This window comes from Olea europaea, chromosome 13 (genome assembly GCF_002742605.1).
Source record: "Olea europaea var. sylvestris chromosome 13, O_europaea_v1, whole genome shotgun sequence".
In the NCBI taxonomy this organism is placed as follows: Eukaryota; Viridiplantae; Streptophyta; class Magnoliopsida; order Lamiales; family Oleaceae; genus Olea; species Olea europaea.
In genome coordinates this window covers 15,058,237-15,085,050 of record NC_036249.1, presented here as the reverse complement: position 1 = coordinate 15,085,050, position 26,814 = coordinate 15,058,237, and the positions used below count along the sequence as shown (strand labels likewise).

At 34.2% G+C, this 26,814-nt stretch overlaps 1 protein-coding gene and 1 long non-coding RNA gene across 3 annotated transcripts; one reads left to right on the top strand and one right to left on the bottom strand.

Moving 5' to 3' along the window:
* Positions 1 to 1,951: 1,951 nt before the first annotated feature.
* LOC111407703 lies at positions 1,952 to 3,095 on the top strand. Of its 2 annotated transcripts, none has more exons than XR_002705156.1 (2): positions 1,952 to 2,183; positions 2,383 to 3,095. It is a non-coding gene; the product is annotated as an uncharacterized LOC111407703 (long non-coding RNA). The 2 variants fall into 2 exon arrangements; XR_002705157.1 differs by having other exon boundaries at positions 1,955 to 2,183; positions 2,467 to 3,095.
* Positions 3,096 to 14,391: 11,296 nt separating this feature from the next.
* On the bottom strand, positions 14,392 to 23,707 carry LOC111407702 (DDB1- and CUL4-associated factor 8). The gene is made up of 6 exons (XM_023037339.1): positions 23,593 to 23,707; positions 23,333 to 23,476; positions 21,847 to 22,098; positions 15,695 to 15,838; positions 14,926 to 15,615; positions 14,392 to 14,841 (listed from the first exon to the last, which is right to left on the bottom strand). Exons 2-6 carry the CDS (start codon positions 23,438 to 23,440, stop codon positions 14,602 to 14,604), a joined length of 1,434 nt encoding a protein of 477 aa, XP_022893107.1. The 5' UTR covers positions 23,441 to 23,476; positions 23,593 to 23,707; the 3' UTR covers positions 14,392 to 14,601.
* Between the last annotated feature and the right edge of the window lie 3,107 nt (positions 23,708 to 26,814).

Here is a 26,814-nt window from a genome sequence, read left to right as displayed (position 1 = left end):
AATCAGATCAAACATAGTCAAAAATGGAAAAACTGGTTGAACCGTTCCCAACTGGCCAAATCGATTGGGCGTTTGAATCATCATCTAGACGAAGGTGGTGAACATCCGAATTGATTGTCCAAAGTCTCGGAGAGTTTTGACGAACGTTCGGTTGATGCAACAGTCTGATTTTTTACTGTTATGATTTCAAACGCATAATGACTATTTTGGTCGTCCGAATCCAAGGACAAACGTCTGGTTAGTTGTTCGGTTCAATAGAGTGTTTTGCTTATTGGGCCCTATAAATACCCTTACTCTTTCCATTCTTTGTAAGAGTTTCAAGAGCATTAAGTGAGATATATTTCGAAATAATTCTTTGAGGCTACATTGGATTCATTTCATTTATTAATTAATATACAAAACTTTGATTGATTCAAGTTTTTTATCAACTTCATCAAAGTTTTTCTTTTCTATTTTTGTACTTCACTTATTTCAATCATTCATAAAAGGGAGATATATTTCGAAGAAAAAATTTGAACTTACGTTGCATTTATTTCTTCTACTTCTCTATAATAAAACTTAAATTAATTGAATCAAACTTGTAAAATCATAATATTGATCAAAGTTTCTCATCTATCTTTTTTTGGCATTTAACGTATCACTATCATTCATTAAACGAGATATATATTTAAAGAAGATTATTGAACTTACATTTTATTTATTTATGTTTGAACTTACATTGTATTTTCTTTTCTTCTTCTCATTGAAAAAGCTTAGATTTATTGAATCAAACATTTAATTACTAATTTATCAAATTTTTCATTTAACACTTGAGCTATCATTTGTTGTTATTCAATAAAGTGTTAGCTTTTCTCAGTACTTAATTCATTTATATTGTTTATCATGAGAATAGTTCGTTGTAAAATTATTTTATTATACTTGTAGGTCATATTCAGGTTTCGCAAAGCTTAATACTGTATAAGGATCAGTGTTCATTGTCTGTAAGTCATCGAAAATATTGTAAAGAGTTGGAATGCACCATCAGTCAATCAATATAGTGAAAAACCATTGCTCATATCGAAGATCTTAATAATGGATGATGTAGATCATTGCTTTGATCAAACTTTTACAATTATATTATTTGCATCATCTCTTCCTTTTTACTTATTGCTTATTATTTGAATTAATATATTTAGTCTTTACTTGCTTGAATTTAGATTGGTTCTTTGAAAAGTTTTAAAAATCAATTTACCCCTCCTCTTAATTAGTTATTCTTGGGCTATCAATTGGTATCAAAACAAGTTTGAACTTAAAATCTCACAATCTTAAGTAATAGCTAACCACAATCTTTAAAATCTTTAGGGGCATTCTACAAATCGTCCTCCTTTTTATCGATGGTATACATATAACTATTAAAAAGCTAGAATGATGACTTATATTCAATCAATAAATTATAATGTTAGAGAAGTTATTGAATTTGGTCCATGTGTGCCTAAAAAAGTTATTAAAGTTGATGAAAAGCCATATTAAACCATTTCAAAAACAAAGAAGAGTACGATGAAGAGGATAAAAGAAAATCATCTTTAAAAGTTAAAACCAAAAATATAGTATATTGTGCATCAGATAAAGATGAATTTAATCGTACTAGCACATGTGATTTCACTTTATGATAGGTGGCCTGCTTTAGAAGTTATACACTTAGGCACTAACAAAGTAAAAGAAACCAAGATAAATCTTTTGGTAAGGAATATGAAAATTTCTTTATAAAAGAAAATGAACCTATTATTAATATGATTACTTGTTTCACCGATATTGTCAATAGTCTCGAAGACTTTGATCGAAAATTTACTAACGGTGAACTTGTGAGTAAAATGCTTAGGCCTCTCTAGGAAGATTGGAGCTTACCCACTATATTCGGTCTTCACAATCCGCCTACGTGGAAGATAGCTTTTATACGTGGTCGTTAAATGAAGCAAATGGAAGGATCAACTGCCCAATCAGATGAACCAAAAATGTCTCACCCAATTCCAACACTGAAGTTGCGATTTGGGAACCAATTTTCTCCAAAAACACTCGGTCTCCATCGACTCCGAAGGTGAAATCTTTCTCGACTACTCCCTAATCCCCCAAAATCAATCTTTAGCGAATTTGAAGCACCCCAAAGGGCGGTTGTTGAATCGATTAAATGGAGAGATTGCTTGAAGGTAATTCAGAAAATTTTTCCCTTTTTGTATTTTCCATCACTGGCTTTGTAGTGCAAACTGGTTTTGTTGTTCTTACTGAGCTGTTGTTCAAGGCTCCAATTTTCAATACTAAAGTGCAATCCATTCCAGATCTTAGGGCAAACTGGTTTTGTTGTTTGCATCCTGCCATGCTCTAATTTCATTAACATCACTCGTGCAGTCTTTCGTTTTATGCATAATGAAGCTTCCCGCATGCTAGCTGCGTTTTAGTTTTTACAGCACCATAATTCATTAATGGATGCAGTACAATTTCTGTTTCGGAGGAAAGAACAAGGGAATTTGCCACTGTTACAGAGAACCAGGCCACCAATTTTTGGTATTCCCAAAGAAGCAGCAATGTCCAGATTGTGCCGAAGGCATCATAACATGGATGGAATTAGAAAGGACGAAGAACATGGTTTGATTATTCTTTTGTTGCACAAGAAATTGTGAGTTCTTTGAATAGAGCAAATTCCTACCCTCACAAACGTAAACCATTACAAGATGAAGGTCAGTTAAATGTTGTTAAAGACGAACGAAAAGGCTATCCAATCAAAGATCATTCCAGTTTGTTCAAGAATGAGGCTAAAATTACAGAATAACGAGAGTCAAGATATTCCTCAAAATAAGCTTCTGCAAGAGTAAAGGTGACACGGAAGACAGTGGGAAAGAAAGGGGAAGGGAGTCGTGAATGTATTCCACTTATTGTTGACGACAAAACGAAAAGAACTAGATTTTCATTTCCTGTTTGTGTAATGATAACTATACATTTCATGCTGTTACTTTCATGTTTCTTGGTGTTGATAAACTAGGAATAATTTGTTGTACTTGATGTTTGAAGTTGTGATGATGTTAAACCGTGTTCGATTTTATCTAGTATCGAGTATGTGTTCATATATGGTTTATACACCAGCACATATGCTGTAAGAAAATAAAGGAATGAAGTGCTCCCTTTGCAAATGGGAGAATAACACGAACTAGATGAATGCTTGAAGAATAATTTTACTAAAAAATGCCTTCAAGTTTATATATACAGTGAATGAGAAGAATCTAGAATACTTACACAAATTGAACTAACTGGCTGAAAAGAAAATGCTATAAAAATAAATCTAATAGAAAAAGAAAAAGGAAACGACGCTATGTAAAAGAATTTAACAGAAAGAGAAAATGGTCTTCAATGTCGTTTCTACCGAGCACCATCATGCTTCATCTGATGGCTTTCTTCTTGTTGATCATCAGCTCGTTGCTGTTGCTTGTACATAGTTCAACATATGCTAGCTCTAAGTTTTCAAATTATTCATTGAATGCAATCACGCAACTTCAAGAATTGACCTTTACTTCATTTTAACAGAAAGAGAAAATGGTCTTCAATGTCGTTTCTACCGAGCACCATCATGCTTCATCTGATGGCTTTCTTCTTGTTGATCATCAGCTCGTTGCTGTTGCTTGTACATAGTTCAACATATGCTAGCTCTAAGTTTTCAAATTATTCATTGAATGCAATCACGCAACTTCAAGAATTGACCTTTACTTCATTTCAAAAAAAAAAAAAAAAAAAAAAATTTCCTATCGAACTCTAATTCATTTCAATGAAACCCGTAGCAATACTGTATTTAGTTTTTACATTGTACACTGCACATCCAAAAACATTTCACATAGCAACAATACCAGCACAACATAAAAAAATCAGCAGTACCTCCCAACAGCAACCATGTTCATGCTGCCTTAAAAAACTAGCACTAAACCTTAGCGAAATTACATGTCACCCAGCACATATTCACATCAACTAATACTTAAAAACCATCATCAACCATTGCATAAAATTTACATCAAAGCACTGCACAAAAACCATCATCATCACCAGAATATTCACAACAAACACTGCATAAAAATCAGCTGCTGCCTTCAACTTCTATATGCCGCATCACGTCCCATAGAAGTTGCTCGAACTGCTAAACAGAATATTGATGGAATTGCCATTATCTATCATCATGCGACTTAGGCCGTTACGGGTTATTCTAGCTCGAACTACCAAGACATTGTATTAGAGATATATGACTCTGTATTCATCAAGACTGTCAATGGTAATCGATAGAGAAACAGGTTTAAAGTTACCTCTAATCCAGCATACCTCATGCATAGATCTTATAGTTGTGTTGGTATATATCATTTGTTCACTTGATGTACTACCACCGATATGAGGGCCTCCAATTATAGTATGAGTTTCTTTAATTGGAGGAAGTAAATTAAGAGCATTGGCATTTTGCTTGTTGATAAGTGTGTTTTTGTATACTTATTTAGATCACAAACATGACTTAATTACAAGCAAAATGTTTAAATTGTGACTTAATCGCGTTGAATTCCTGCAATGTAAGTGTTTCTATGAAAATGGTGGAATTCAGGAGAAAAGAGCCAAAAAAGGACTAAAATGGAGTAAAGTGATAGTTCAGGGATCAAAGTGCAATTATCCAAAAGATGGTCCAAAGGACAAATCAAGGAAGTGAATGAGCTAAGTACCAATTTGATGATATTATGAGATGATGGAAATAAAAGAAACAAGTAAAAAGGACCAAAATGAATCAAACTGAAAGTTTGGGGACCAAGTTGCAAATAATCCATAGATGAGACGGGAAAGGGAATGAATATTCAAGAGTCTTAGAGGTCAATTGGATGAGGAAAGGAGTCAAAGAGGTGAAATATGGTCGAAGTATTGTCAAGTATCAACTTTCAGGCGAAAAAGCTATGCTCGTGATTTTTAATCTCTATTTGAGATCCATTTTTGGCATAGTAAACATCAGAACTTGAGAAATCCTACTTCTATTAAAAGTGTAGATCTTTGAGTTTTCTTCAGAATTCACTTTGAATCACTTCAATCGGAGATCAGGAGAAAAAGTTATGACCAAAATACTAAAAGCTATCCGGCGGAAAGAATGACATAACCATGCGGTCGCATGGTAGAAACTCCTAACGAGACAAAGCACTTGAATGGTTGGATTCACTTCCGGTTGCAAGTATCACTACATGGAACGAGTTGGCACACAAATTCTGCACAAAGTTTTTCTCCCCAGCCAAGATAGTGAAGTTGAGACATGACATATTAGTATTCAGTCAAGGAGAAACCGAATCATTTGAGAAGCTTGGAATAGATTCAAAAACATGCTTCGGAAGTGCCCTCAACATAGGTGTGATAAAAAGACCTAAATCCAATTCTTCTACACAGGGTTACTTCCATACCACAAGAGCATGGTGGATTCAGCGTCACATGGCTCAATATCCACACGAACAGTTGATAAAGCATTGGAATTATTTGAGAGAATGGCTACCACATCAGCCATGTGGTCTTTTGAGAGGACGATTCCAAGGAAAACTCCGAGTGTCTATGAGGTGGATACTTATTCAGCAATATCTGCAAAAATCGATTCTCTGTATCACAAGGTGGAAAGCATATCACAAGCAACACAAGCTAAGAAGAACAATTGTGAAGAATGTGGGGTTGAGCATAAAACATCGAAATGCCCAATACTCATGCAAGGAATTGAGCAAGCAGACTATGCACAGTGGGGACAACGGCAACAACACAATCAATATGGAGAAACTTTCAATCCCAGTTGGAAGAAGCATCCCAAACTTCTCTTAGAACAACCAGAATCAAAATGGGCCACAGGGACAATTTCAACAACAAGAGAAGAGGCCTCAATTGGAAGATATGATAGGAAAATTTATGGAGAAAGCCGAAGCTACACTTCAAAATCAAAGCAGCCATCAAAAATTTGGAAACTCGGATGGGGCAGTTGACCATCGTATTGACTGGCAAAACGCCAGGTAACTTGCCAAGTAACACAGAAATCAATCCCAAAGAGCAAGTCAAGGCCATTACAACTCGAAATGGAGTACTATTGCCTGAAATCCATGTCAAGAGATCGAATGTGATTGGAGAGACATCTTCTCCTGCTGAAGAAGAGACTGTTGTAAAGGAATCAACTTCAAAGGAAAATTCAGAAAAGTCACGGGATAAGGCCAAAGTCACAGTCAACCCATACGAGTCTCCGATTCCCTTTTCACAGTGGTTGAAGAAGCAAAAATTGGAGCAACAGTACAAAAAATTCCTAGAATTCTTCAAAAAGTTCCATATCAACATCCCACTAGCCAATGCACTATTCCAAATGCCTAACTACACGAAGTTTCTCAAAGATATTATATCAAACAAACGCAAGCTGGAGGACCATGAGACAATAATGCTTACGAAGGAATGCAGTGCCAGAATCCAGAAAAAGCTCCCACCAAAATTGAAAGATCCAGGTAGTTTCACTTTCCTTTGCACAATTGGTGATTTTTATTTTGATAAGGCATTGTGTGATCTCGGTGCGAGTATTAACTTGATGCCACTATCTGTTTTCAGGAAATTAGGATTGGGAGAGCCTAAGGCAACCACAGTAACTCTACAGCTAGCTGATCGATCACTTACACATCCACGAGGGATTATTGCAGATGTATTGGTCAAAGTGGATAAACTCATATTCCCAGCAGACTTCTTGCTTTTAGATATGGAAAAAGACAAGGACGTGCCTATCATATTGGGATGACTATTTTTGGCTACTACAAGAGCCCTCATAGATGTGCAGCAAGGACAATTAACTCTGAGGCTGGGGGAGGAACAAGTCTCTTTTAATGTTTTCAATACAATGAAATACTTCAACTAGCTTGAAAGTTATTTCCAGATTAAAGTGCTTGACATAGGAATCCCCTACAATTTTGAGTTGAAGAAACAGCCAAACATTCATGAGGCATGTATAGTACACTCTCCATCCGTTCTTATCGATTCAAATGAGATTAAGGCATTCAATGTGGGATTTCATACGGATGAGGAGAGAAAGACAAACCACTTGGAAAAAGACGGATGAAATTCGGAGGATAACTGCAGTGCGGAACAAGACCATATTGAGCAAACTATGAAGGACCTCCCAAGGTATATTTAAAGTGCCATAAAATACCTGCACCAAAAGTCCAGCTATTGACTATAAAATAGCGCTGATTGGGAGGCAACCAAACGTTTCTACCCTTTATTTATTTCATTTTGCATTAGTCTAGGAGTTTTTCAATTTTTAAACATTTTTTATAGTTTAGGTCATCGTTCATCCATGCATGTCAATAAATAGTCTAATCACAATCCACACGAGTCCCAATGCATTGAACACAAGTCATAAGGTTGAAGTCCTGTTTTAGTCATTCATGGGTCAAATTGGACAAAGTGCATATTTAGAGCTAAACTTTGTTGGTGATTCACATTTTTGTGGTATGAATTTTATATTGAAACATAATTTATGCATCTTACATGCCAACAGTGTACACATGCACATTGAAATAAGTTTGGGGGAACGGTGCATCACATGGATTCCTTCATGCACACCCAAGTTTATCAACTATCACCATAAAATATAATACACATACTTTGCACTTTTGTAGGATGCAGCCAAAAAGACCTCAACAGGAAAAGAGAAGGTCGGCTCCACATTTCGCATTACAGGTCCCGATTTTCGACCACCTCCATTCTTATCAGGGGAGTACTAGTTATCCCATTTCTTGTGCTTTCAGTTTATTTTGTCCCTCAATTATATGTATTTGAACTTCTACTTTATTACAACAATGAGGGCAAGGTTATGAATAAGTTTGGGAGGGTGGCACAATTTGATATAAATGTAGCATTTAGATTTTGGCATCCATTTTTCGTGTATTATTCATATTCTATCAATACATTTGCTTAATTGTTGCATTTTGTGTGCTTGTTGAGTGTTATGAAATAATAATAATAATAATCTGCATAGGTTCTTCATGTTACTATATTGCTTGTTTTATATGCTTATGTGAGCTTGATAACCTTGCCAGCTGTGATGAGATTATTGAAAAAAATATTCATAAACTTTGGATGTAGTGCTGAATAGATTAACCAGTACTTGTGATGCAATACTTGATATTATCTATGCACACTATTCATGCTTGACATATTAGGTGAATGACTGGATTTTGAGTATAAAATAGGAAAAGAATGATAACCCTCTATTGAATTAACACGTAAATCACCTTAAGACAGTTTGAAATTGGTTGAGCTATTATAGGGAGCATTGAGAGAAGTGGGGGCTCCGTGCATGAAATTTTATTGTGTGGATTGCCTAGACCAGTGAGGTGAAGATTAGGTGAAAATCTTAAATTAGGGGTTGGTTTTAGAAACTAAATGTCTAGAACAATAAGGGCATAAAATTAATTTGTGAGAATAAGACACTTCTTTTTATGCCTTTATGACTCGAGCAAGTAAGCCTGTAAGGATATTTTAAAATTTGGTGCCCTAAGGTCAATTGGCTTGGGAGTCATCGGTCTAAAACTCGCTAAAAGGGTCATATAAAAAGCAAAAGGGAAAGAGGTTAATAAAAAGTCATCTGATCGAGCCTTTATAACTCAAGTGAATAAGCCTGCAAGGGTTTAAAACTTGGTGCCCTAAAGCCAACTGGTTTGGGGGTTATCGGCCTAAAGCTCGCTAAAGGGGTTATATAGAAAGCAAATGAGAAGATGATGATATTAAAAAAAAAAAATAAATAAAATTGGAAAGTGAGAAAAAACAAAAGAGAGACAATAACATGAAGAAAAGCCCTTAGACATTTGGTTGAGGAAACTATGCCTTTGAGACGAGGCAAGTAACCTATTTTAATCTTGAATGTCGAAACAATCAAACTTGGGAGAGCCTTCACTTGTTGAAATGTAAACTTGTGATAGTGAGATTAATCCAAACTACTAGAGGGTGAGGACTACAACTATGTAAACTCCTAATTTTAAAACACAACCCCGGGATAATTGAGTGAAAAGAATAAGTTTGAGGGATAGTTATGTATCTCTCGAGCGAGAAAGGATACATTTGACCACTTGGGGTCGGGACTCAACTCATCATGAATTTGATATGTTGGCATGAATTCACACACACGCGTCAAGTATGCATTTAACAGGTAAAGGTTGATGTCATTTTTGCACTGATAAATTTTAATAAAGTCAAATACTTAGTCCAATCCTGAGCTACGACAGGGTATTAAGCCATGTTTGTTCATAATTAAATCACTATCTTGTTTAAGGACAAACAATAGTTCAAGTTTGGGGGGTTTGATAAGTGTGTTTTTGCACACTTATTTGGATCACAAATATGACTTAATTACAAGAAAAATGTTTAAATTGTGACTTAATCTCGTTGAATTCATGCAATGTAAGTGTTTCAATGGAAATAGTGGAATTTAGGAGAAAAGAGCCGAAAAAGGACTAAAATGGAGCAAAGTGATAGTTTAGGGACCAAAGTGCAATTATCCAAAAGATGATCCGAAGGACAAATCAAGGAAGTGAATGAGCTAAGTACCAATTTGGTGATATTATGAGATGATGGAAATAAAAGAAACAAGTAAAAAGGACCAAAATGAATCAAACTGAAAGTTTGGGGACCAAGTTGCAAATAATCCATAGATGAGACGGGAAATGGAATGAATATTCAAGAGTCTTAGAGGTCAATCGGATGAGGAAAGGAGTCAAAGAGGTGAAATATGGTCGAAGTATTATCAAGTATCAACTTTCAGGCGAAAAAGCTATGCTCGTGATTTTTAGTCTCTATTTGAGATCCATTTTTGGCATAGTAAAAATCAGAACTTGAGAAATCCTATTTCTATCAAAAGTGTAGATCCTTGAGTTTTCTTCAGAATTCACTTTGAATCACTTCAATCGGAGATCAGGAGAGAACGTTATGACCAAAATACTAAAAGTTGTCCAGCGAAAAGAATGACATAACCATGCGGTTGAATAGTAGAAACTCCTATGCGGTCGCATAAAGGCACCCCGAGAAATTATTCTCAAATCATTTTTACTCTATTCTATCGCATAGAAATGTACTATGCGGTCGCATAGAGCAATTCGGAGGCCGAATCTGCAGTTTCCTTATTTCGCCGAAACTCTTATGGAAACAAGATTTTTAGGGTCCTATATAAATAAAAACTCGACTAGAACGAAAGGGACACCGATCTTACAAGAAAAAAGGAGATTTTGAAGGAGAAAATGAAGAGAGAATTGGAGGAAAACATCGCGCCAATTGAAGAACTGATTGAAACTTGATTCGGGTGATGATGTTTCTTCAACTATTTTTGTATTTTCTTCTTTTCAGTATGTTAAGCTAGATTTTCATGTGCTAGGAGATCGATATACCATGTAATTTGATCATTAATTTTCTAGTTTTACAATTTGACATTAAGACATTTCTATTGTTTTGAATGATTTATATGCAATTATTATTTTCGCGATTAAGGCCCGTAATTGTGTGAGTTTGGGTGATTTATTCTTGCATTCGAGATAATCGGAATAGCTTCGACATAATATAAATCATCGTAAGGTCTGATAGGGGATAGAAATATACCGTTATGCCCTACATGAATCTTTAAGTGTTTATAAAATCGCATGCATTTTTACTTATGCACTTGTCATAGAAATATAGGCTGGCGGTATGTAGAAATAGGTTCGATACATCTCGAGAGAGAATATTGGATAGACTTAGGAACATTAATTCGTCACAATTGAAGTGTGTTATCACATTGTGAAACTAGGGTTTTAAAGTGATAATTTCATGGGAAATCGTGATCCTAGTGTGTTTAATTTCTATTGATTACAACAAACGCGCGTTCTCAACATTTGATTTCATTTTAGAGTGTTAAAAATATTGTTTTGCATATTTAATTTAATTCAATCATAAAAATTGCATAATTAGGGCTTTCTTTCCAAAATTAGGGTTTTAATTAGGTTCACATTCACTTTAGTAATTTAGTTTCGATTAAGGCGACGATAGATAAAATTGAACTAATCAATCTATGTGAGACGATATTCGGACTCATTTAATCCACTTTATTACTTGTTAACGAACCGTACACTTGCGGTAGTTTTAAATCGAAAGAAATAATTTCGTGAACACTCGTCTTGCCATGTTCTACTTATCTGACCTCGAGCTCTTGGCATGTGAGGTGGTTTTCTCCCTTCCACCATTCTTTGCAAACCTCCCTATTGACTTTGCAGCTTGAACATTTTTAATACTTTATAGCACCCATCTGTGTTATGATTCTTGGGGAGATGTATCCTACAAAATTTTGCTTTTTGGTCCTTGGAAAGGTATGATCTTCGTTTGCTTTGGATGTGAGAGCCGGTGATATTGTGTGGACCCTATCCCTAGATTCCACGAAACGCAAATTCTGTTGTTTTGGAAATTTTAAAGTATATGTGAAGGTCTTACCTTTAATTTTCTCGGTTCGCTCTTTCTCTGTCTTCATTTGGTTAGCGATAGTATCTTTTGTCTGAGTTTCAGTTTGAATTAGATTCAAGAACTGGTACTAAGAATTAGGATTTTTGTTGCAGACATCACTCCAGAAGAAATCTCCATTAGAAAATCATTCCATAAGCAGGGGCGGACCCAGACAACTTGGCTTAGGGGGGCAAAATTAAATTTATAGGGTATCTTCTAATAAAAAAAAACTAAGGAAAAAAAAAAAAAAAAAGCTAAGCAATATTTTTTTTTCCCCCAAAATCTAGGGGGTCAATTGCCCCTATAAAACCCCCCTAGTTCCGCCCCTGTCCATAAGCCGTCTCATCCGAAATAGTTTCACATGCTATTAATTCGGCATTGAATTGTGAAAAAGAGCATTTTAGAGATTCTCCTTCCTCCTGCCGCATGGTCCGTCTCTTTTGACAAGAGAACTAGCGATGTGTTTTTCTTCATTTGCTCTTGAATTCTCCCGCCACTCGTTTGTAGGATTTTCAACTTTTGCGCGCAATGATATGCTTTTTGCGGCTAACATATTCAGACTCCCTCTCATTTCTTGTATTGTTTTAGCAATAGAGACCTTCCTTTTCAAGCGGTGGCATTGAGCCGGAGAAATACTGGCTGTAAGTTTGAGCGATTTTTTCTCTTGCTGACATTTTAGGTTGGCGTCACTATTCATGAGCTTGTCACTGCTATATCCCCTAACTATAGCATTTGGCAATGACGACTACTCTAGATTTCTTTCCACATGATTCAATTCTTCCATATCTTGAATTTTTTTAGTTATAATGGAATTTTGTGTTTACTTCGTTCTAATTTTCCATAGACAACGTCAATTTGTTGACGGTAAAAACTTAATCAAATGATTTTATTAACAGACAATTACAATCAATGTATATAGTAAATACAATCAACAAATCATCTTACCTAAGTTTGCTAATCTATATGTTTAAACAAGAACAAGAGGAAAAATATCTATTTGAGAAAGATATCTAAATTGCATACTTTCTTCAAATGGGGAGGGTATTTATAGATTTCTCTCCAATTTGTTGGGATAGTTTGGTTATTTTTACTTTGAAACTGGTGAATGATCCTTATTGGTAGTCTGATAACTGATTTCGATTAAGAGTCGCGTTTTATTTATTCACGCATGTGCTCTTTATTGACATCTGTTCACGAAATTATTTATTTCGATTCAAAACTCACCGCAATTACACGGTTCGTCAACAAGTAGTAAAATGGACTATAAGTCCAAGTATCGATCCCACAATGATTGAATTAGTTCAATTAAACCTATTATGACTTTAACCAAAACACGAAAGTGAAATTGATGTGTTGTGATTTAGCTAAGGATATGTAAACTACAATGCAATTATGAATGAAAAATTATATTAAATGCAAAATAACTTGGATGCAATTTAACTCGAATTTATATAATTAATGAATTTACTAACGCACTAGGATCACGAATCCCCAAGCAATACCCGTTCAATTTTCAATCGTGCAAATTTGACACACAATTCGAATCAATATTCATATTTTAATTTAGTAATCTCTCTCGAGCAATGCCAAACCTATCCCACTATGTGATTCGACTATATCTCTATGACGAATACTAACATACCGAAATGCATTATAAATTCATGAATATCCAATAATTCACACAAGGCATAGAGGTATATTTATATCCCTTATCGGACCCTATGATGATTTATACTATGTCGAACCTATTTTCCTCCTTTCGAATGCATAAAATAGGTCACCACAATCATATAATTACGTGCACAATAATCATATAAAAATAAAAATATAATAAATCATTCAATTCCGAAACATGTATTTTAATATGTCAAAAATCCAAAATAAAAAATCAAACATAGTATTACAAGATTCATCGATCTCCTAACAATGAAAATTCTAGCCTAACATGCTAAAAAGAAGAAAACATAAAAATAGTTGAAGAAACGTCATCACCTGAATCAATCTTCAATCGAATCTTCACTTGACGCGATGTTGTCCTCTTGTTCTTTCTTCGTTTCTCCTTCAAAATCTCTCAAAAACTTGTAAAAACGGTGTCCCCTACATTCTGGTCGAGTTTTTGTTTATATAGAACCCTAAAAATATCATTTCCATAAGAGTTTCGGTGGAAAAAGGAAACTATAATTTTATCCGAAAATTGCTCTATATGACCGCATAGAGCATCTCTATGCGGTCGCATAGAGCAAAAAGTTTGGGGCCATTTAGCTTCGGTCTGCCTCTATGCGACCGCATAGAGGGTAGTACTATGTGGTCGCATAGTGCTACCAACTATGAAATGTGTTCATTTTGGTCCTCCTACTTGAATCCTTCACTTGTTGACATCTTTTCTTCATTCTTTTCATTCCATTATCCCAAGATATCATTAATTGACAATTGGCTTAATCAATTTCTCGATTTGTTCATCGGGTCAACTTTTGGATAATTGCACCTTGGTCCCTGAACTTTCACTTTGTGTCATTTTAGTCCTTTTCACGTCTTTTCTCCTGAATTTCACCATGTTCATCGTTGTTCCCTACAATTCACAAATGTAACGAGATTAAGTCACAATTTAATTATTTTGTTCGTTATTAAGTCATGTTTGTGACTTAAATAAGTGTGCAAAAACACACTTATCAACATCTAAAGCCAGCATGTTCATGTTGTATGGTTCGCGACCCTTGGGCAAACCCTATGCTTTTAATCCTTTTTACATGTTATTTTTGTATTTCCTGTGAGGGATATTTTTAATGAACCGGCGTTGTCCAAACACGCGGACTTCTCTGCTAAGTCTGACATAAAGTATCCATTTCAGTATGCTGATAACCGACAACAAAATGCATCACCCAATAGTGATACTTCAAATCGTGCTATAGATGAAAGATATCGTGGATACACATCATCTTCGTCCAAAACCTTTCCAATAGCTTGATTCTTGGTTGGATATTAATCCTCACAAAGTCATTTCCAAGAAGTCCACATTGATAAGATGACTTGGAATTATACGAAAACAGTGAGAAAGATGGTGATTTCCTTTATTACCAATACAAGTTCACAATATCACTAGCTAATAATACACTCTCGCGGAACCCCGTTGTCCTCAGAAGCCTCGCCATCTGAAAATCCCAAAACGTAAGCTCCCCCTTCACCGTCTTCATCACTCTCAATATCCTCTCTGTTATATCTTCTTTCAATGTACACCTGCGCTTGCCTCCGGTGCAGACGCAGAACATGCATGATCACGTCGGGAGTGAGAGACACCCGTGAATGGTCCTCTCGCCCTCTTTTATTAGCTTCCATTATCTGTTCATTAATCCGCAAATTGGTAAATGTCAGCAATGGGAATTCAAGTACGTGAAAAGCAAGGTGCCTGCTTAAAAGTTGTACCTCGAGAACATTTTCAGGCAGAGGTTCGGAAACATTCGTAGATGGAGCCCAGAGCTTTATGCTCTTCTCTAGTCCACAGGTGGCAAGGACAGGAATGATGGGGTGGGGCTCCAGCTGATTTACAATGTGTCTATCGCCAACCATCAAACGAACAAGTTCTGCTCCCTTCTTCTTCCAGATAAACACATGACCACAATCTGACCCGCTTAAGACGTATTCATCATTTGGACCAAAGAAATTCACACCTTTAACTGTCTGTGAATTCCGATGACCAGAATAAGTTTGTACTTCTACCAATTTTTGCAAATCTTCAGGCTGTGAAGCGAAGGGATTAGGGCCCAATCCCAAATTTTTTTGGAACAAATATATGAGCTCGTCATTGTAGGAGATGAGCAGTTCACTTGTGTGGGAGTAAGCCAGTGCTGTAATATGAACATCGTTTGTCCGAATCAAGTGACGAGGGCAAAACGTGTTGAAGGGGCTTCCTTCTTTAGTTGAGGCACCTAATTGGTACTTTCTTATGTCATAAACACGTGCATACGCATCAGCACCTCCTACACCAAAATAATTAGGATTCCTTGGGTCGATGACAATTGCATTTAGCCCAATATTACTGCTTGAAGACTGCTTGTCTTCTGTGAACGATGAGCAATTGAAAAGCTTCGTAGCGGATTTACTCCGTAAATCATACTGCAAAAGAGAGAGAAGCCAGAGGTGATAAATTATTAAAAGGAAAACTTTTAGAAACACAAGAACTTAGAAAGCCCACGTGTTGGACAAAGCCATCTTCGCCGCAGCTATAAAATATATAAGGACTTCCGGGTTCCACAGCAAGATTGTGCACACGACCTTGGTGCTTGGCCAATCTCTTTGTCTCTAGCTGACCATTCTCCAACACCTCGCCAAGCCTGACCTGCAATGGGAAATTTTTTTTAACACAATTAGATATATTTATGCCTCACTCAAGTCAACGGAGATTCATAATCAATGGGGTCATTTAAGGAGGAGAACTTGTTCATAGTGATACGACTGAATGCAAACCTCTCTCTCTCTCTCTCTCTCTCACACACACAAAATAACAATATTTACTAACACAAGAAACACTCGATGTATGTTTCGGTTGTATTTTATATTGTTGCATTTGCAGGTACAATGCGAACCAGTGGGGTTTGCAATCAATTATTAAATAATCCAACTAATGATCTTTACAAGAGGGAACGAATAGCAAGCTCTTGTTGCCACAAAAACATTACATAAAAATAAATTAAAAAAATAAAGATAGGGATAACAAGTGTGAGAGAGAAACAAAGTTACAGAGAGGTATTAAAAGCCCTTCTATTTCCATAAGAACAGAGCTGATCTTAATCAAGCTTGCCCAAACACAGTGCAAGATGAAAGGAGGATTTTTTTCTTTCACTACTAATTATAGCATAAAATTTTTTTCAATACAGTCCCACAGAATCAAATTTCTATATGAGGACATCTTGTTGAAGAATTAAGAAATGACTTTTTTTATTATGAATTGTCCAAAATATATTGCTCTGCATTCTAAAAAAGGGGCAAGTCATAGCTGTGTCTTGTAGTAATGGCCTTTGGCTGAAACAGACAGAAATTGGGCATGACAAAGGAAAGTAACATCAGATCTTTCACCATTCATTTTCATTCTTCAAACTCATTATTCATTTCTTTGTTTCCTCTCTTTCTTTTATCCTCGTGAATGTCTATAAACCATCAGACACTTTGATGTAGGTTCAATTGGGATTTCAGCAGTCAAATTATAATCAGCAGAGAATCAGCAGCAGAATAATAAGAAATAGGCAGCAAGAAAGGGGGAGCAGCGGAGAGAATGGGGGAGAAGACCGGAGAAGACACAAGGGAGGAGAAGGGGAGAAGAGGGAAAACTCATGCAACAAACCAAGCCATTTACTTCATCAATTCATTAACTGTCCCAAGTAAACTTGTTGAAGATATGTTGAAGGCATGAAGGAGAAAGTTTCGTGACAAGGACAGTAAACTTGTTGGGACCTTATTCCAAGCTGCATAGTTTGGTGCGTATGGAAAGAAAGAAACGGGCACTGTTTTAATGATGAGATAAAGACTTTAAAGAAGTTTAGAGAATTATTTTATTTGATATTGTATAATTGGTTTAATGCTGCAGCTTCTAGTCACATAGATGGATTGCCTAATTTCATGACGTTTATTTCTTGTTTAAGTGTATAATACACTTCCTGTGTATTACCTTTTGATTAATAAAATATTTGATTACTTAGCAAAAAAAAAATCATTAACTGTCCCAAGTAAACAACAAAACAAAAATAAATAGCAAACAAAACCTTAAAGATAAAGGGCTTGGGCCAAACCTATCATACAAGACTAATTACGTAATTAAGAGTCCAAACATAAATAAAGGTCTTTGATGTAGGATCAATTGGGATTTCAGTAGTTAAATTATAATTAGCAACGGAATAATAAGAAATAGGTAGCAAGAAAGAGAAGAACCGGAGAAAATGGGAGGAGAAGACATAGGGAGGATAAGGGGATAAGAGGGAAAACTTAGGCAACAAACCAAGCAGTTGACTTCATCAATTCATTAACTGTCCCAAGTAAACAACAAAACAAATATAAATAGCAAACAAAACCCTAAAGATAAAGGGCTTAGGTCAAACCTATCATACAAGCCCAATTACGTAATTAAGAGCCCAAGCATATATAAAGGTCTAACAAGAAAAATAAATAAAATGGATGCCCACATCAACTCTCTCGCGTTGAGAGAAAACTCGACCCCGTCAAGTAGGTAATCACAAAATACTGCAGTCAATTTGATACCAAAAATGCTTCAAGTCATGCCATAGGCAAGATCTCTCCGAAGAATCAAGTATCGAAATTCCATGATTGATAGTAATGAAAATTGCAGCTTATTCCCAAGAATATGATTTGACCAAGGAGGACGATATTTCTTTCTAATCAAGTACTAATATTGAATTCCAAATAACCAACAGTCATGCACCTCATCTCCAAAATTTTCACATGATTGTGCATAATGAGGAGAACAAGAAGCTAGCATCGGAAACTGGCCTATAGAGACAAAGGATTGCAGCATCGAAGGCCCAAATGGGCCTTTATTGGGAAATAATTCTTCTACATTGAAAATATAACTTTCATTTAAGCAAGATGGTCAGTCAAATGGAGAACCTTTACACGAGTGATCCAAAAACTTTTTCTTCACATTTTTAGGAAATCGGATCAAAGAGACTTGCAATAAAGTATAGTACTTGTCAATAGAGTACTCTAATTTATATTGCACATCGAAAGTAAACTAAAAAATTTTATGATTGAAAATGATTTGATCTTTTGACTTGGCATGAAATTTAAGAACATTGCCAACATAATGATGAGTTAGCACAGCATGTCAACAATTAGTGGCAACATCCTAATGTCAATAGGAAGAGTGTGCAGTAGGGTAATGACCATAGAAAACGTGGCAACCCGTGGAGTCTTATGTAATTGAGGAAGAACTAATATAAAGTCAACATGAAAGTCATGCAACATAGTAGGCACAAGATTTAGAGCATCTGAAATGTTTGACTTCGATGGCATTGTTTTAGGTATTATCGCAATTGTGTCAATGTTAAGTGTATCGACTACAGGTGTGTTCAAAATAGGGGACACATTACACTATTCACAACTCTTGACTTCTATAAAAATGGAGGAAAGAACTGCACTATAATCATCTAGACAAACCCTTAAAAATTTTATGGTTTGTGACAAGGTTTGATTGTATCAGCACACTTCTCAAAAAGTCTTTCCACCACACTAAGGCCATGTTTGATTGGCCCTTTTTCCATGGAAAATAATTTCATTTTCTACCAATTCTGTGTGTTTGATAGCAAAATTTTTTCATGGAATTCATTTTCCATTTTTTTACCACACGTGCATTTTCCATGATTTGGTAGCAATGGGAACAAATTTGATCAACAATTATAAAAATTTTCATCCATTTAGTTGACAATTTTCATGAAAAACAAGGTTAAACGAACACCAAAAGATAAAAAATTTCAATATTTTCTGGTGAAAAATTATACCAATCAAACACATTAATTGACAATTCCCATAAAACAAGTTCTAGGCAATTCATTTCCCTGAAATTCGTTTTCTTTCCACCCAAATTCCATCATTGCAATCAAACGGACCCTAAATGTAATAGGAGAAACATCTTTGTGTTTATTTTGAACACTATCCAAAAGAAGGGCAATCAAATCTAGAGGAATATTGTCACTTTCTTCTAATGTAAAGGTCATGATAATCTCTATGGATGTGAAGACATTCCCTAAATGATTTCTTTTTAGAGCCACAAGGAAGTGTTTGAACATGTTAATTATCGTACGTTCACAATCTAGGTCCAACATGATAAGGCAGTATTTCGCATTAGACATGGTATCTAGTATCCTAACTACCGTAGCATACAAATTGATGGATGTGCTCGTGAGATATGCATATGATGATATAATCAAGGGAGAAATATCTTGCATTATTTCATCACAAAAGGGGGGGATTGGGTGCTGTTACCAAGACAAGAAACAACTGGTACTTGTCTAGCAACTGCAGGATGTCTTAATAGCTTATTTGAAACCAATGCCATGCTAAGTGTATTAATAGATGTAAGCATGAAAACAGAAGATAATTGGTCTACTCGTGAAAGCAAATACTCAGTGTGCGCAACTAACAATAGGAGTTCATTAGAAGGCAATGAAAATTGAAGAAGTTTGGTCCATTTGTCAACAAGTGGACTCCTAACGTTTGATATTCACATCATAACATTTTTTTTATTGACAAGCCAAGGCACTAAAATAAAAGCATATATTCAATATAATAAAATTGTTCCCTCAAGGGACTTACAAGAGTCAAAGAATGCTCCAATTGCAATTTTCAGATTGGCACGGGCTATGGTGGCTAAGCTGTCAATCAACATAATTAAAAGATCACCTATGAATAATGATGGAAATTTCTCTCTCTCTTTTTTCTTTTTTTCCCCCATTCACTTTCTCTTTTCTGTCTTTTTTTCTACTTTCTGTTTTCTTTTCTTTTTTTAACAAGATCAAATGAAATTAGATATAAACAAACAGGGCAAAAATTAGCCCAAATTACAACTTAGGGAAGAAATAGAAATAGAACAGAGGCCCAACTCGTAAAGTCGATTGTGTCTGGGCTGCCAACGAGGTGACTTAACCACCTGACTGGGGTGATAATGGACGTCGGCATCGCGAGGGTAACCAGCGACTGATGTCCTTGGGTGTCATGAGTGGAGGTGAACTCGAAGGAGGCGATGGCTATACTTCTAGGTTACTAGGACGATGACCAGGTTTGATGAAGGTGACTAGATATGATGCAGTGACTGTAGGAGATAAGTATTTCCCAACCTGGCTGGAGGATCAAAGTAGATGTTGTGGAAGTGGGCCGGTTCAAAGTGTTTGTTTAGTGGGTTCGGTTAGGGTTCTTGTCTATAGTGGGCTACATGGGCTATATAAGTATTTGGGCCTGTTGGATTTGGGATTAATTCGGTGGTAAAGTTAAATTAACAAATAGGCATATGGGCTGGGTATATGGTGTGTTTTGTACATGTTGTGCTATTATGGATGTAGTGAGCTGTTGGTTTGGGAAGGGGGAGGGGGTTGGCAATTGCAGATTACTCTATGTACAGGTATTGGGCTGTTGATGTAGGTTGTGGGAAGATTGCTAGTTGTCAACAGTTAGAGGAGAGGCTGAGTATTGAGATTTAGTGGTTAATGGGATATGGGAAATTATATGGTGGCGACTAGTATGGAAGCGTTGTGACTAGGTTTTGAGAATAAACAGGTTGATTATTTGGAAGCTGTCTGGATTGGGGTCTGTGTGGTGCATCAAGAATTAACTTTCTGGTTGATATGATAGTGCACCATAGGGTGGTATATATAGGAATAGGTTCTGTGAATTTTTGATTTGTGGGTTAATGAAGATGTTTGTGAGATTTGCAATAGCGGGTATCGGTGTATGTAGAAGATGATGCTGGTAATTATTGGACAACGGTCGAAGCTGATGCAGAGTCAACAATGGCAACTACGAAGTAGTTGTGTTGGTGGCGGTGTCTGCTAATTTGGGACGATGATAGAGTTGAAATTTTCTTTACTCTTTTTTCTAGCATATTTTTTTGACGAAGAAAACCAGGTTTGGCTCTAATACCACTTTGATGTAGAATCAATTGGAATTTCAGCAGTTAAATTATAATCAGCAGCAGAATAATAAAAAATAGGCAGCAAGAAAGTGTGAGAATCGGAGAGAATGGGGGAGAAGACCAGAGAAGACAGAGAGGAGGAGAAGGAAAGAAGAGGGAAACTTAGGCAACACTGAGCAATTTACTTCATCAATTCATTAACTGTCCCAAATAAACAACAATACACATATAAATAGCAAACAAAACCCTAAAGAAAAAGGGCTTGGGCCAAACCTATCATACAAGCCCAATTACGTAATTAAGAGTCCAAACATAAATAAAGGTCTAACAAGAAAAATAAATAAAATGGATGTCCACATCACACATATATTATTCTCTTGCCAAAAAAGCATATATTTAGTCATAATGTTAAATAGATTCCAATGCACCTGTCACCCCTCAACAACAAATACATTATTGAAGCAATAAGCCCCATCATCCATTTGATACTAAATTTTTCAGTACTTCACCTATACTACGGAAACTGAATGCATACTACGGCATATATTTACAAGAATGTAAATTAACGCCCAATTTGAAATCCTTCATCTAGTTACAATAGCTGCATTTGAAGGTTTTTTCTTTCAAATTAATTGGTAAACTAAGAAATTACTCTTACAACATAATCAACAGTTATACAGTGCGCTTTAAACTGCAAATGTATGGAGACTTACCTGACAATCGGCAGATGAAGTTACTATTTTGCGATCATCTGTGAATGGCATGATTCTGGCCTGGAATATATTGTCCAAGTGACCAGATGGATATACAAATTTTAATTTCTGTGCTGCCCAATCCCAAAATATTATTTGTTTGTCATCAGAACCTGACACGAGAAGGTCACCACTGGAGTTGAACTCAATGGTATTTACACATCCTTGATGACCATTCAGTTTACCATATAGATCCATCCGCTTGACCAGGCTCTGCACAAGAAAAAAGAACAAAAGCTACCTTACATGATTTATCATCTAGAGCATAAAATATTTGGCATTCAAATCCATTATACTTGAATTAGAACATCGCTGACATAGAATTTAACAGGATATCTAAATTACCTAAATATAAATTGTGAAAACATGAATATATCGTGCCTTTACACATCTAACCGCAACGATTTTCCTGGAAATGTAGAAAGGCCAAACGCCCGGGATTTATGCCCTTTCTTAAAAGTCAACTAATGGTGAGTTATGCCTCATCTCAAGAGGAATAAACTGAATAACATATTTGCTTTACCTTTTTTAAAAAACTACTTCACTACAATTTCATAAGCAAACCCAAGATAACCCAGAAAGAAAACTTATAGGGATGAAAATATTTTATTGAAGGGAAGATTGAGTTCAATTTATAAAATAAAAATCACAGCAACAGACACGTTCCATTAATGAAGTGCTTGAATCAGAAATTCAGAGAGCCTGAAATTAGCGAATTTGAAGAATATTTCTTCCACAAGAATAAAGATATATTGCAGGTATAACACAATTCTTTTCATATTTTGATGAGAGACAGCATAGGTAAGAAATTAAGTCCATTCCCCGTCTTCATAAATAATTTTTCTGAAAGCAAAAGAGGAGAGTAACTGATTTTGTCATCAAATTGTTGCAAAACTCGTAATTTTTTTTCCTTGATAGACTGGACATCAATAGAATAGTCATAATCCTTTAAGAGTCTCTGATATTCATAGGCAGTCACGACCATACATATAGATAATCAATATTGATCTACACGAGGGCACGTCAGTGTAGCCAAAGAAGGTGTGTGACCTTATTGCATGTTCATAGTACCGAATAGGATTTAGAAAAATTAGCTAAATAAGCATTCCGCGCAATACTGTCAAATACAGTTTACCAAACATGTTCTTACAGCTATATCTCGACCCTAAAGAGTAAAGAACCTATTAATTTCATCATAGATCAAAACTCTCACTTTTACTCTCAAACAACCATTGAAAACTCCATAACACCATCCGATAAAAATTCAATCGGATCCACCAATCCATAAACTGACCCTATCAACAAACTCAAAAAGAAAGAAAAATTACATCAACACGTACCCTTCATTAAAAAAATAAAATAAACCATAAATCAGCTGAATTAACTTCTCAAAAAGTTTATGCGTAAGAGTAATCCGATAATACATAGAAAAGGTGAGTTGGGAGACCTGCGAAGCAGAGATGCGGCTGGAGAAAGTTGAAGGGGGAGAAAAACCCAACTCCCTCTTGAAGAATTCGATCAACCCATTTCCAGAATTCTTATATGGTTTCTCCATATCACCTCAGTTTTCGCTAGTGAAAAAGTGTTCCTACTGTATAAAACCGCACAAATAAGACACAGACACTGAAAGGACATTTGTAGAAGAAGCAGAAATATGAAACCAATAGGAGTTCATTATCAAATTAATAAAAAGTGAATTATACGAACATTTGGGTACAAAATATTCATTTTTAGGGAGGAACTGGAAAATTCATTACGCCTCATGATGACAGATTTGAGTAGAGCCTTCGAAAGAATGGACTGCTCGTTGTAAGTCGTCGTTATAAGGGGTAATTTTTAGTTTGGCTTAGTCAAAGGGCCAATTTTTCACTTTATCTATCACCAAAATGGCCTTTTATTGAGTAAAAGACAAAAATGTCCTTAAATAGTTTATACAATTACAAAAATAGAATTTTGTTTCAAAAGACAAAAATACCCTTAAGTTACAAATTAAAAAACCAAACATTTTTCACTTTATATTTAATTATTTATTTTAAACAATTACTCAAATTAAAAAAATTAATACATTTTTATCAAAATACATTTTTCTCTCTCTTCTTTTCAACCACACATTCTTTATTAAAATAATATTACACGTAAATCAAAAACTTTTTCTTATTTTTCAACCACACATTTTCCATCAATTTATTATTTAAAAATGCATTTTCACATAAAAATTCCTACCAAACACCCTCTAAATTTACTTTCTTGTTTAAATATTTCATTAATTAATTATCTTAATCAGTTATATATATTATTTATTTAATAATTAATTTCGTTATTTAATTATTTATTTAATCACTTGCTTAAATAAAAAAATTAATATTTAATTTGATTTCTCGTTTAAATATTTCTTTATTAATTATCTTAATTGGCCCTTATTTAATTATTTATTTTAAAACCTATTCAAATAAAAATTAATATTTAATTTAATTTCTTCTTTAAATATTTCATTAACTAATTATCTTAATTGGCCCTTATTTAATTATTTATTTTAAAACCTATTCAAATAAAAATTAATATTTAATTTAATTTCTTCTTTAAATATTTCATTAACTAATTATCTTAATTGGCCCTTATTTAATTATTTATTTTAAAACCTATTCAAATAAAAATTAATATTTAATTTAATTTCTTCTTTAAATATTTCATTAACTAATTATCTTAATTGGCCCTTATTTAATTATTTATTTTAAAACCTATTCAAATAAAAATTAATATTTAATTTAATTTCTTCTTTAAATATTTCATTAACTAATTATCTTAATTGGCCCTTATTTAATTATTTATTTTAAAACCTATTCAAATAAAAATTAATATTTAATTTAATTTCTTCTTTAAATATTTCATTAACTAATTATCTTAATTGGCCCTTATTTAATTATTTATTTTAAAACCTATTCAAATAAAAATTAATATTTAATTTAATTTCTTCTTTAAATATTTCATTAACTAATTATCTTAATTGGCCCTTATTTAATTATTTATTTTAAAACCTATTCAAATAAAAATTAATATTTAATTTAATTTCTTCTTTAAATATTTCATTAACTAATTATCTTAATTGGCCCTTATTTAATTATTTATTTTAAAACCTATTCAAATAAAAATTAATATTTAATTTAATTTCTTCTTTAAATATTTCATTAACTAATTATCTTAATTGGTTATGTACATTGTTTATTTAATATTTCTTTACTTTAATTAATTATTTATTTAATCACTTATTCGAATACAAAATTAATACTATATTTAATTTATTCTTCAAATATCTCATTAATTAATTATCTTAATTGGTTACATATATTATTTATTTAATATTTAACTATAACATAAATTACATGATGCATGAGAATATCTAATAGAGATGGAAGTCGAATATTAGGCACAATCACATTTTCAAAACATCGAACATTATTCAAGCATGTCGAAAATATATTTCTTCTACTAAATGAAGTCAAGTGAGAAGTTCTCGATTATAGTATGTTACTCTCTACCCAACGGATGTGTAATATCTATTTAAATCGTATGTACTCTCTATTTATAGTATATTATTGGTTTCCTCAATTTTCTCTATTTATAGTATGTTATTGATTACGTGAAAATTGACCCGACGAATATGTAATATCTATTTAAATTGTATGTACTCTTTATTTATAATATGTCACTGATTTCCTCAATTTTCTTTATTTATAGTGGGTTATATATGTAATTAAGAGTAATTGGTTATTTATTATATAATTACATAAAAATTAAAGTATTATAAACGTTTTAAAAAAATGTTTACGTTTTAAATTATTACAACTATGGATCACAATGTAAAAAAAAAAAAAAAAAAAAAAGCTTACATTTTAATGTGTGTTTGGTTTATCAGCTCTACTCAAGTCTGATGCTAAAAATTCAATATATTTCAATTTGATCCGAATCCGACGAAATTAATGGGAGATGGATTTAGGGTTTTAATCCGATGACCCAATCGAGATTCAAATTCGATAATTCGTTAACTAAATAAATCAAATATGGATATAGATCGATCCGATCCGATATCACTAAAACATTCCAAAAATGATATTTTAGACCTTCTATTATAATAAGTGAGCCCATCAATATAGTTCAAATATTTTTTAAAATAAATAATTAATTAAAATCTTGTTGGGGCTATGATTTTCAATGAAAAAATAAATAAATTTTTTTTTTCTAATTTTTTCAATTTTGGATCTAATTTCCGATAATATAGTAAATCGGATATGAATTTAACATTCAAATATCCGTTGGATTATTAGATTGGATCAAATAGGATAATTATTCTTAACAGATCGAATCGAATTTGAGTAGATCCGATCCATTTATAACCCTAACTTCAATGCAAAGATTCCACAATCGTCCTGATTCGAATTCTCGAAAGAGGTTGGGCAACGTACTGTCAACGAATGTTCTCTTCTTTGCCTCGATGGTGTACGGAAAAACAATGTGTTGTGATAGCAATCTAGTCCTCTTACTAACCATTTGTTTTGACACGTCAATAAACATATTTCTTACATAATGTCACTTTCATCGTCTTCTCCGGCATAATTATCACATTATCCAAACTCGCGACATTATCTGTCAAGTTGGGGGGTCATTTTCGGCATAGTTATGTATATTAATGTGTGTTTAGTTTATCAGCTCTATGCCACGTTCGATACTAAAAATTCAATGTACTTCAATTAGGGCTGTCAATAGATTGGATTTTGATCTGAATCCGATGAAATTAATGGGAGATAGATTTAGGGTCTCAATCGGAAGATCCAATCGAGATTCAAATCCGATAATCCGTTTACTAAATAAATCAAATATGGATATAGGTCAATCTTCTGATAAATAAATAAAATCTTGATTTATCTATTTTTT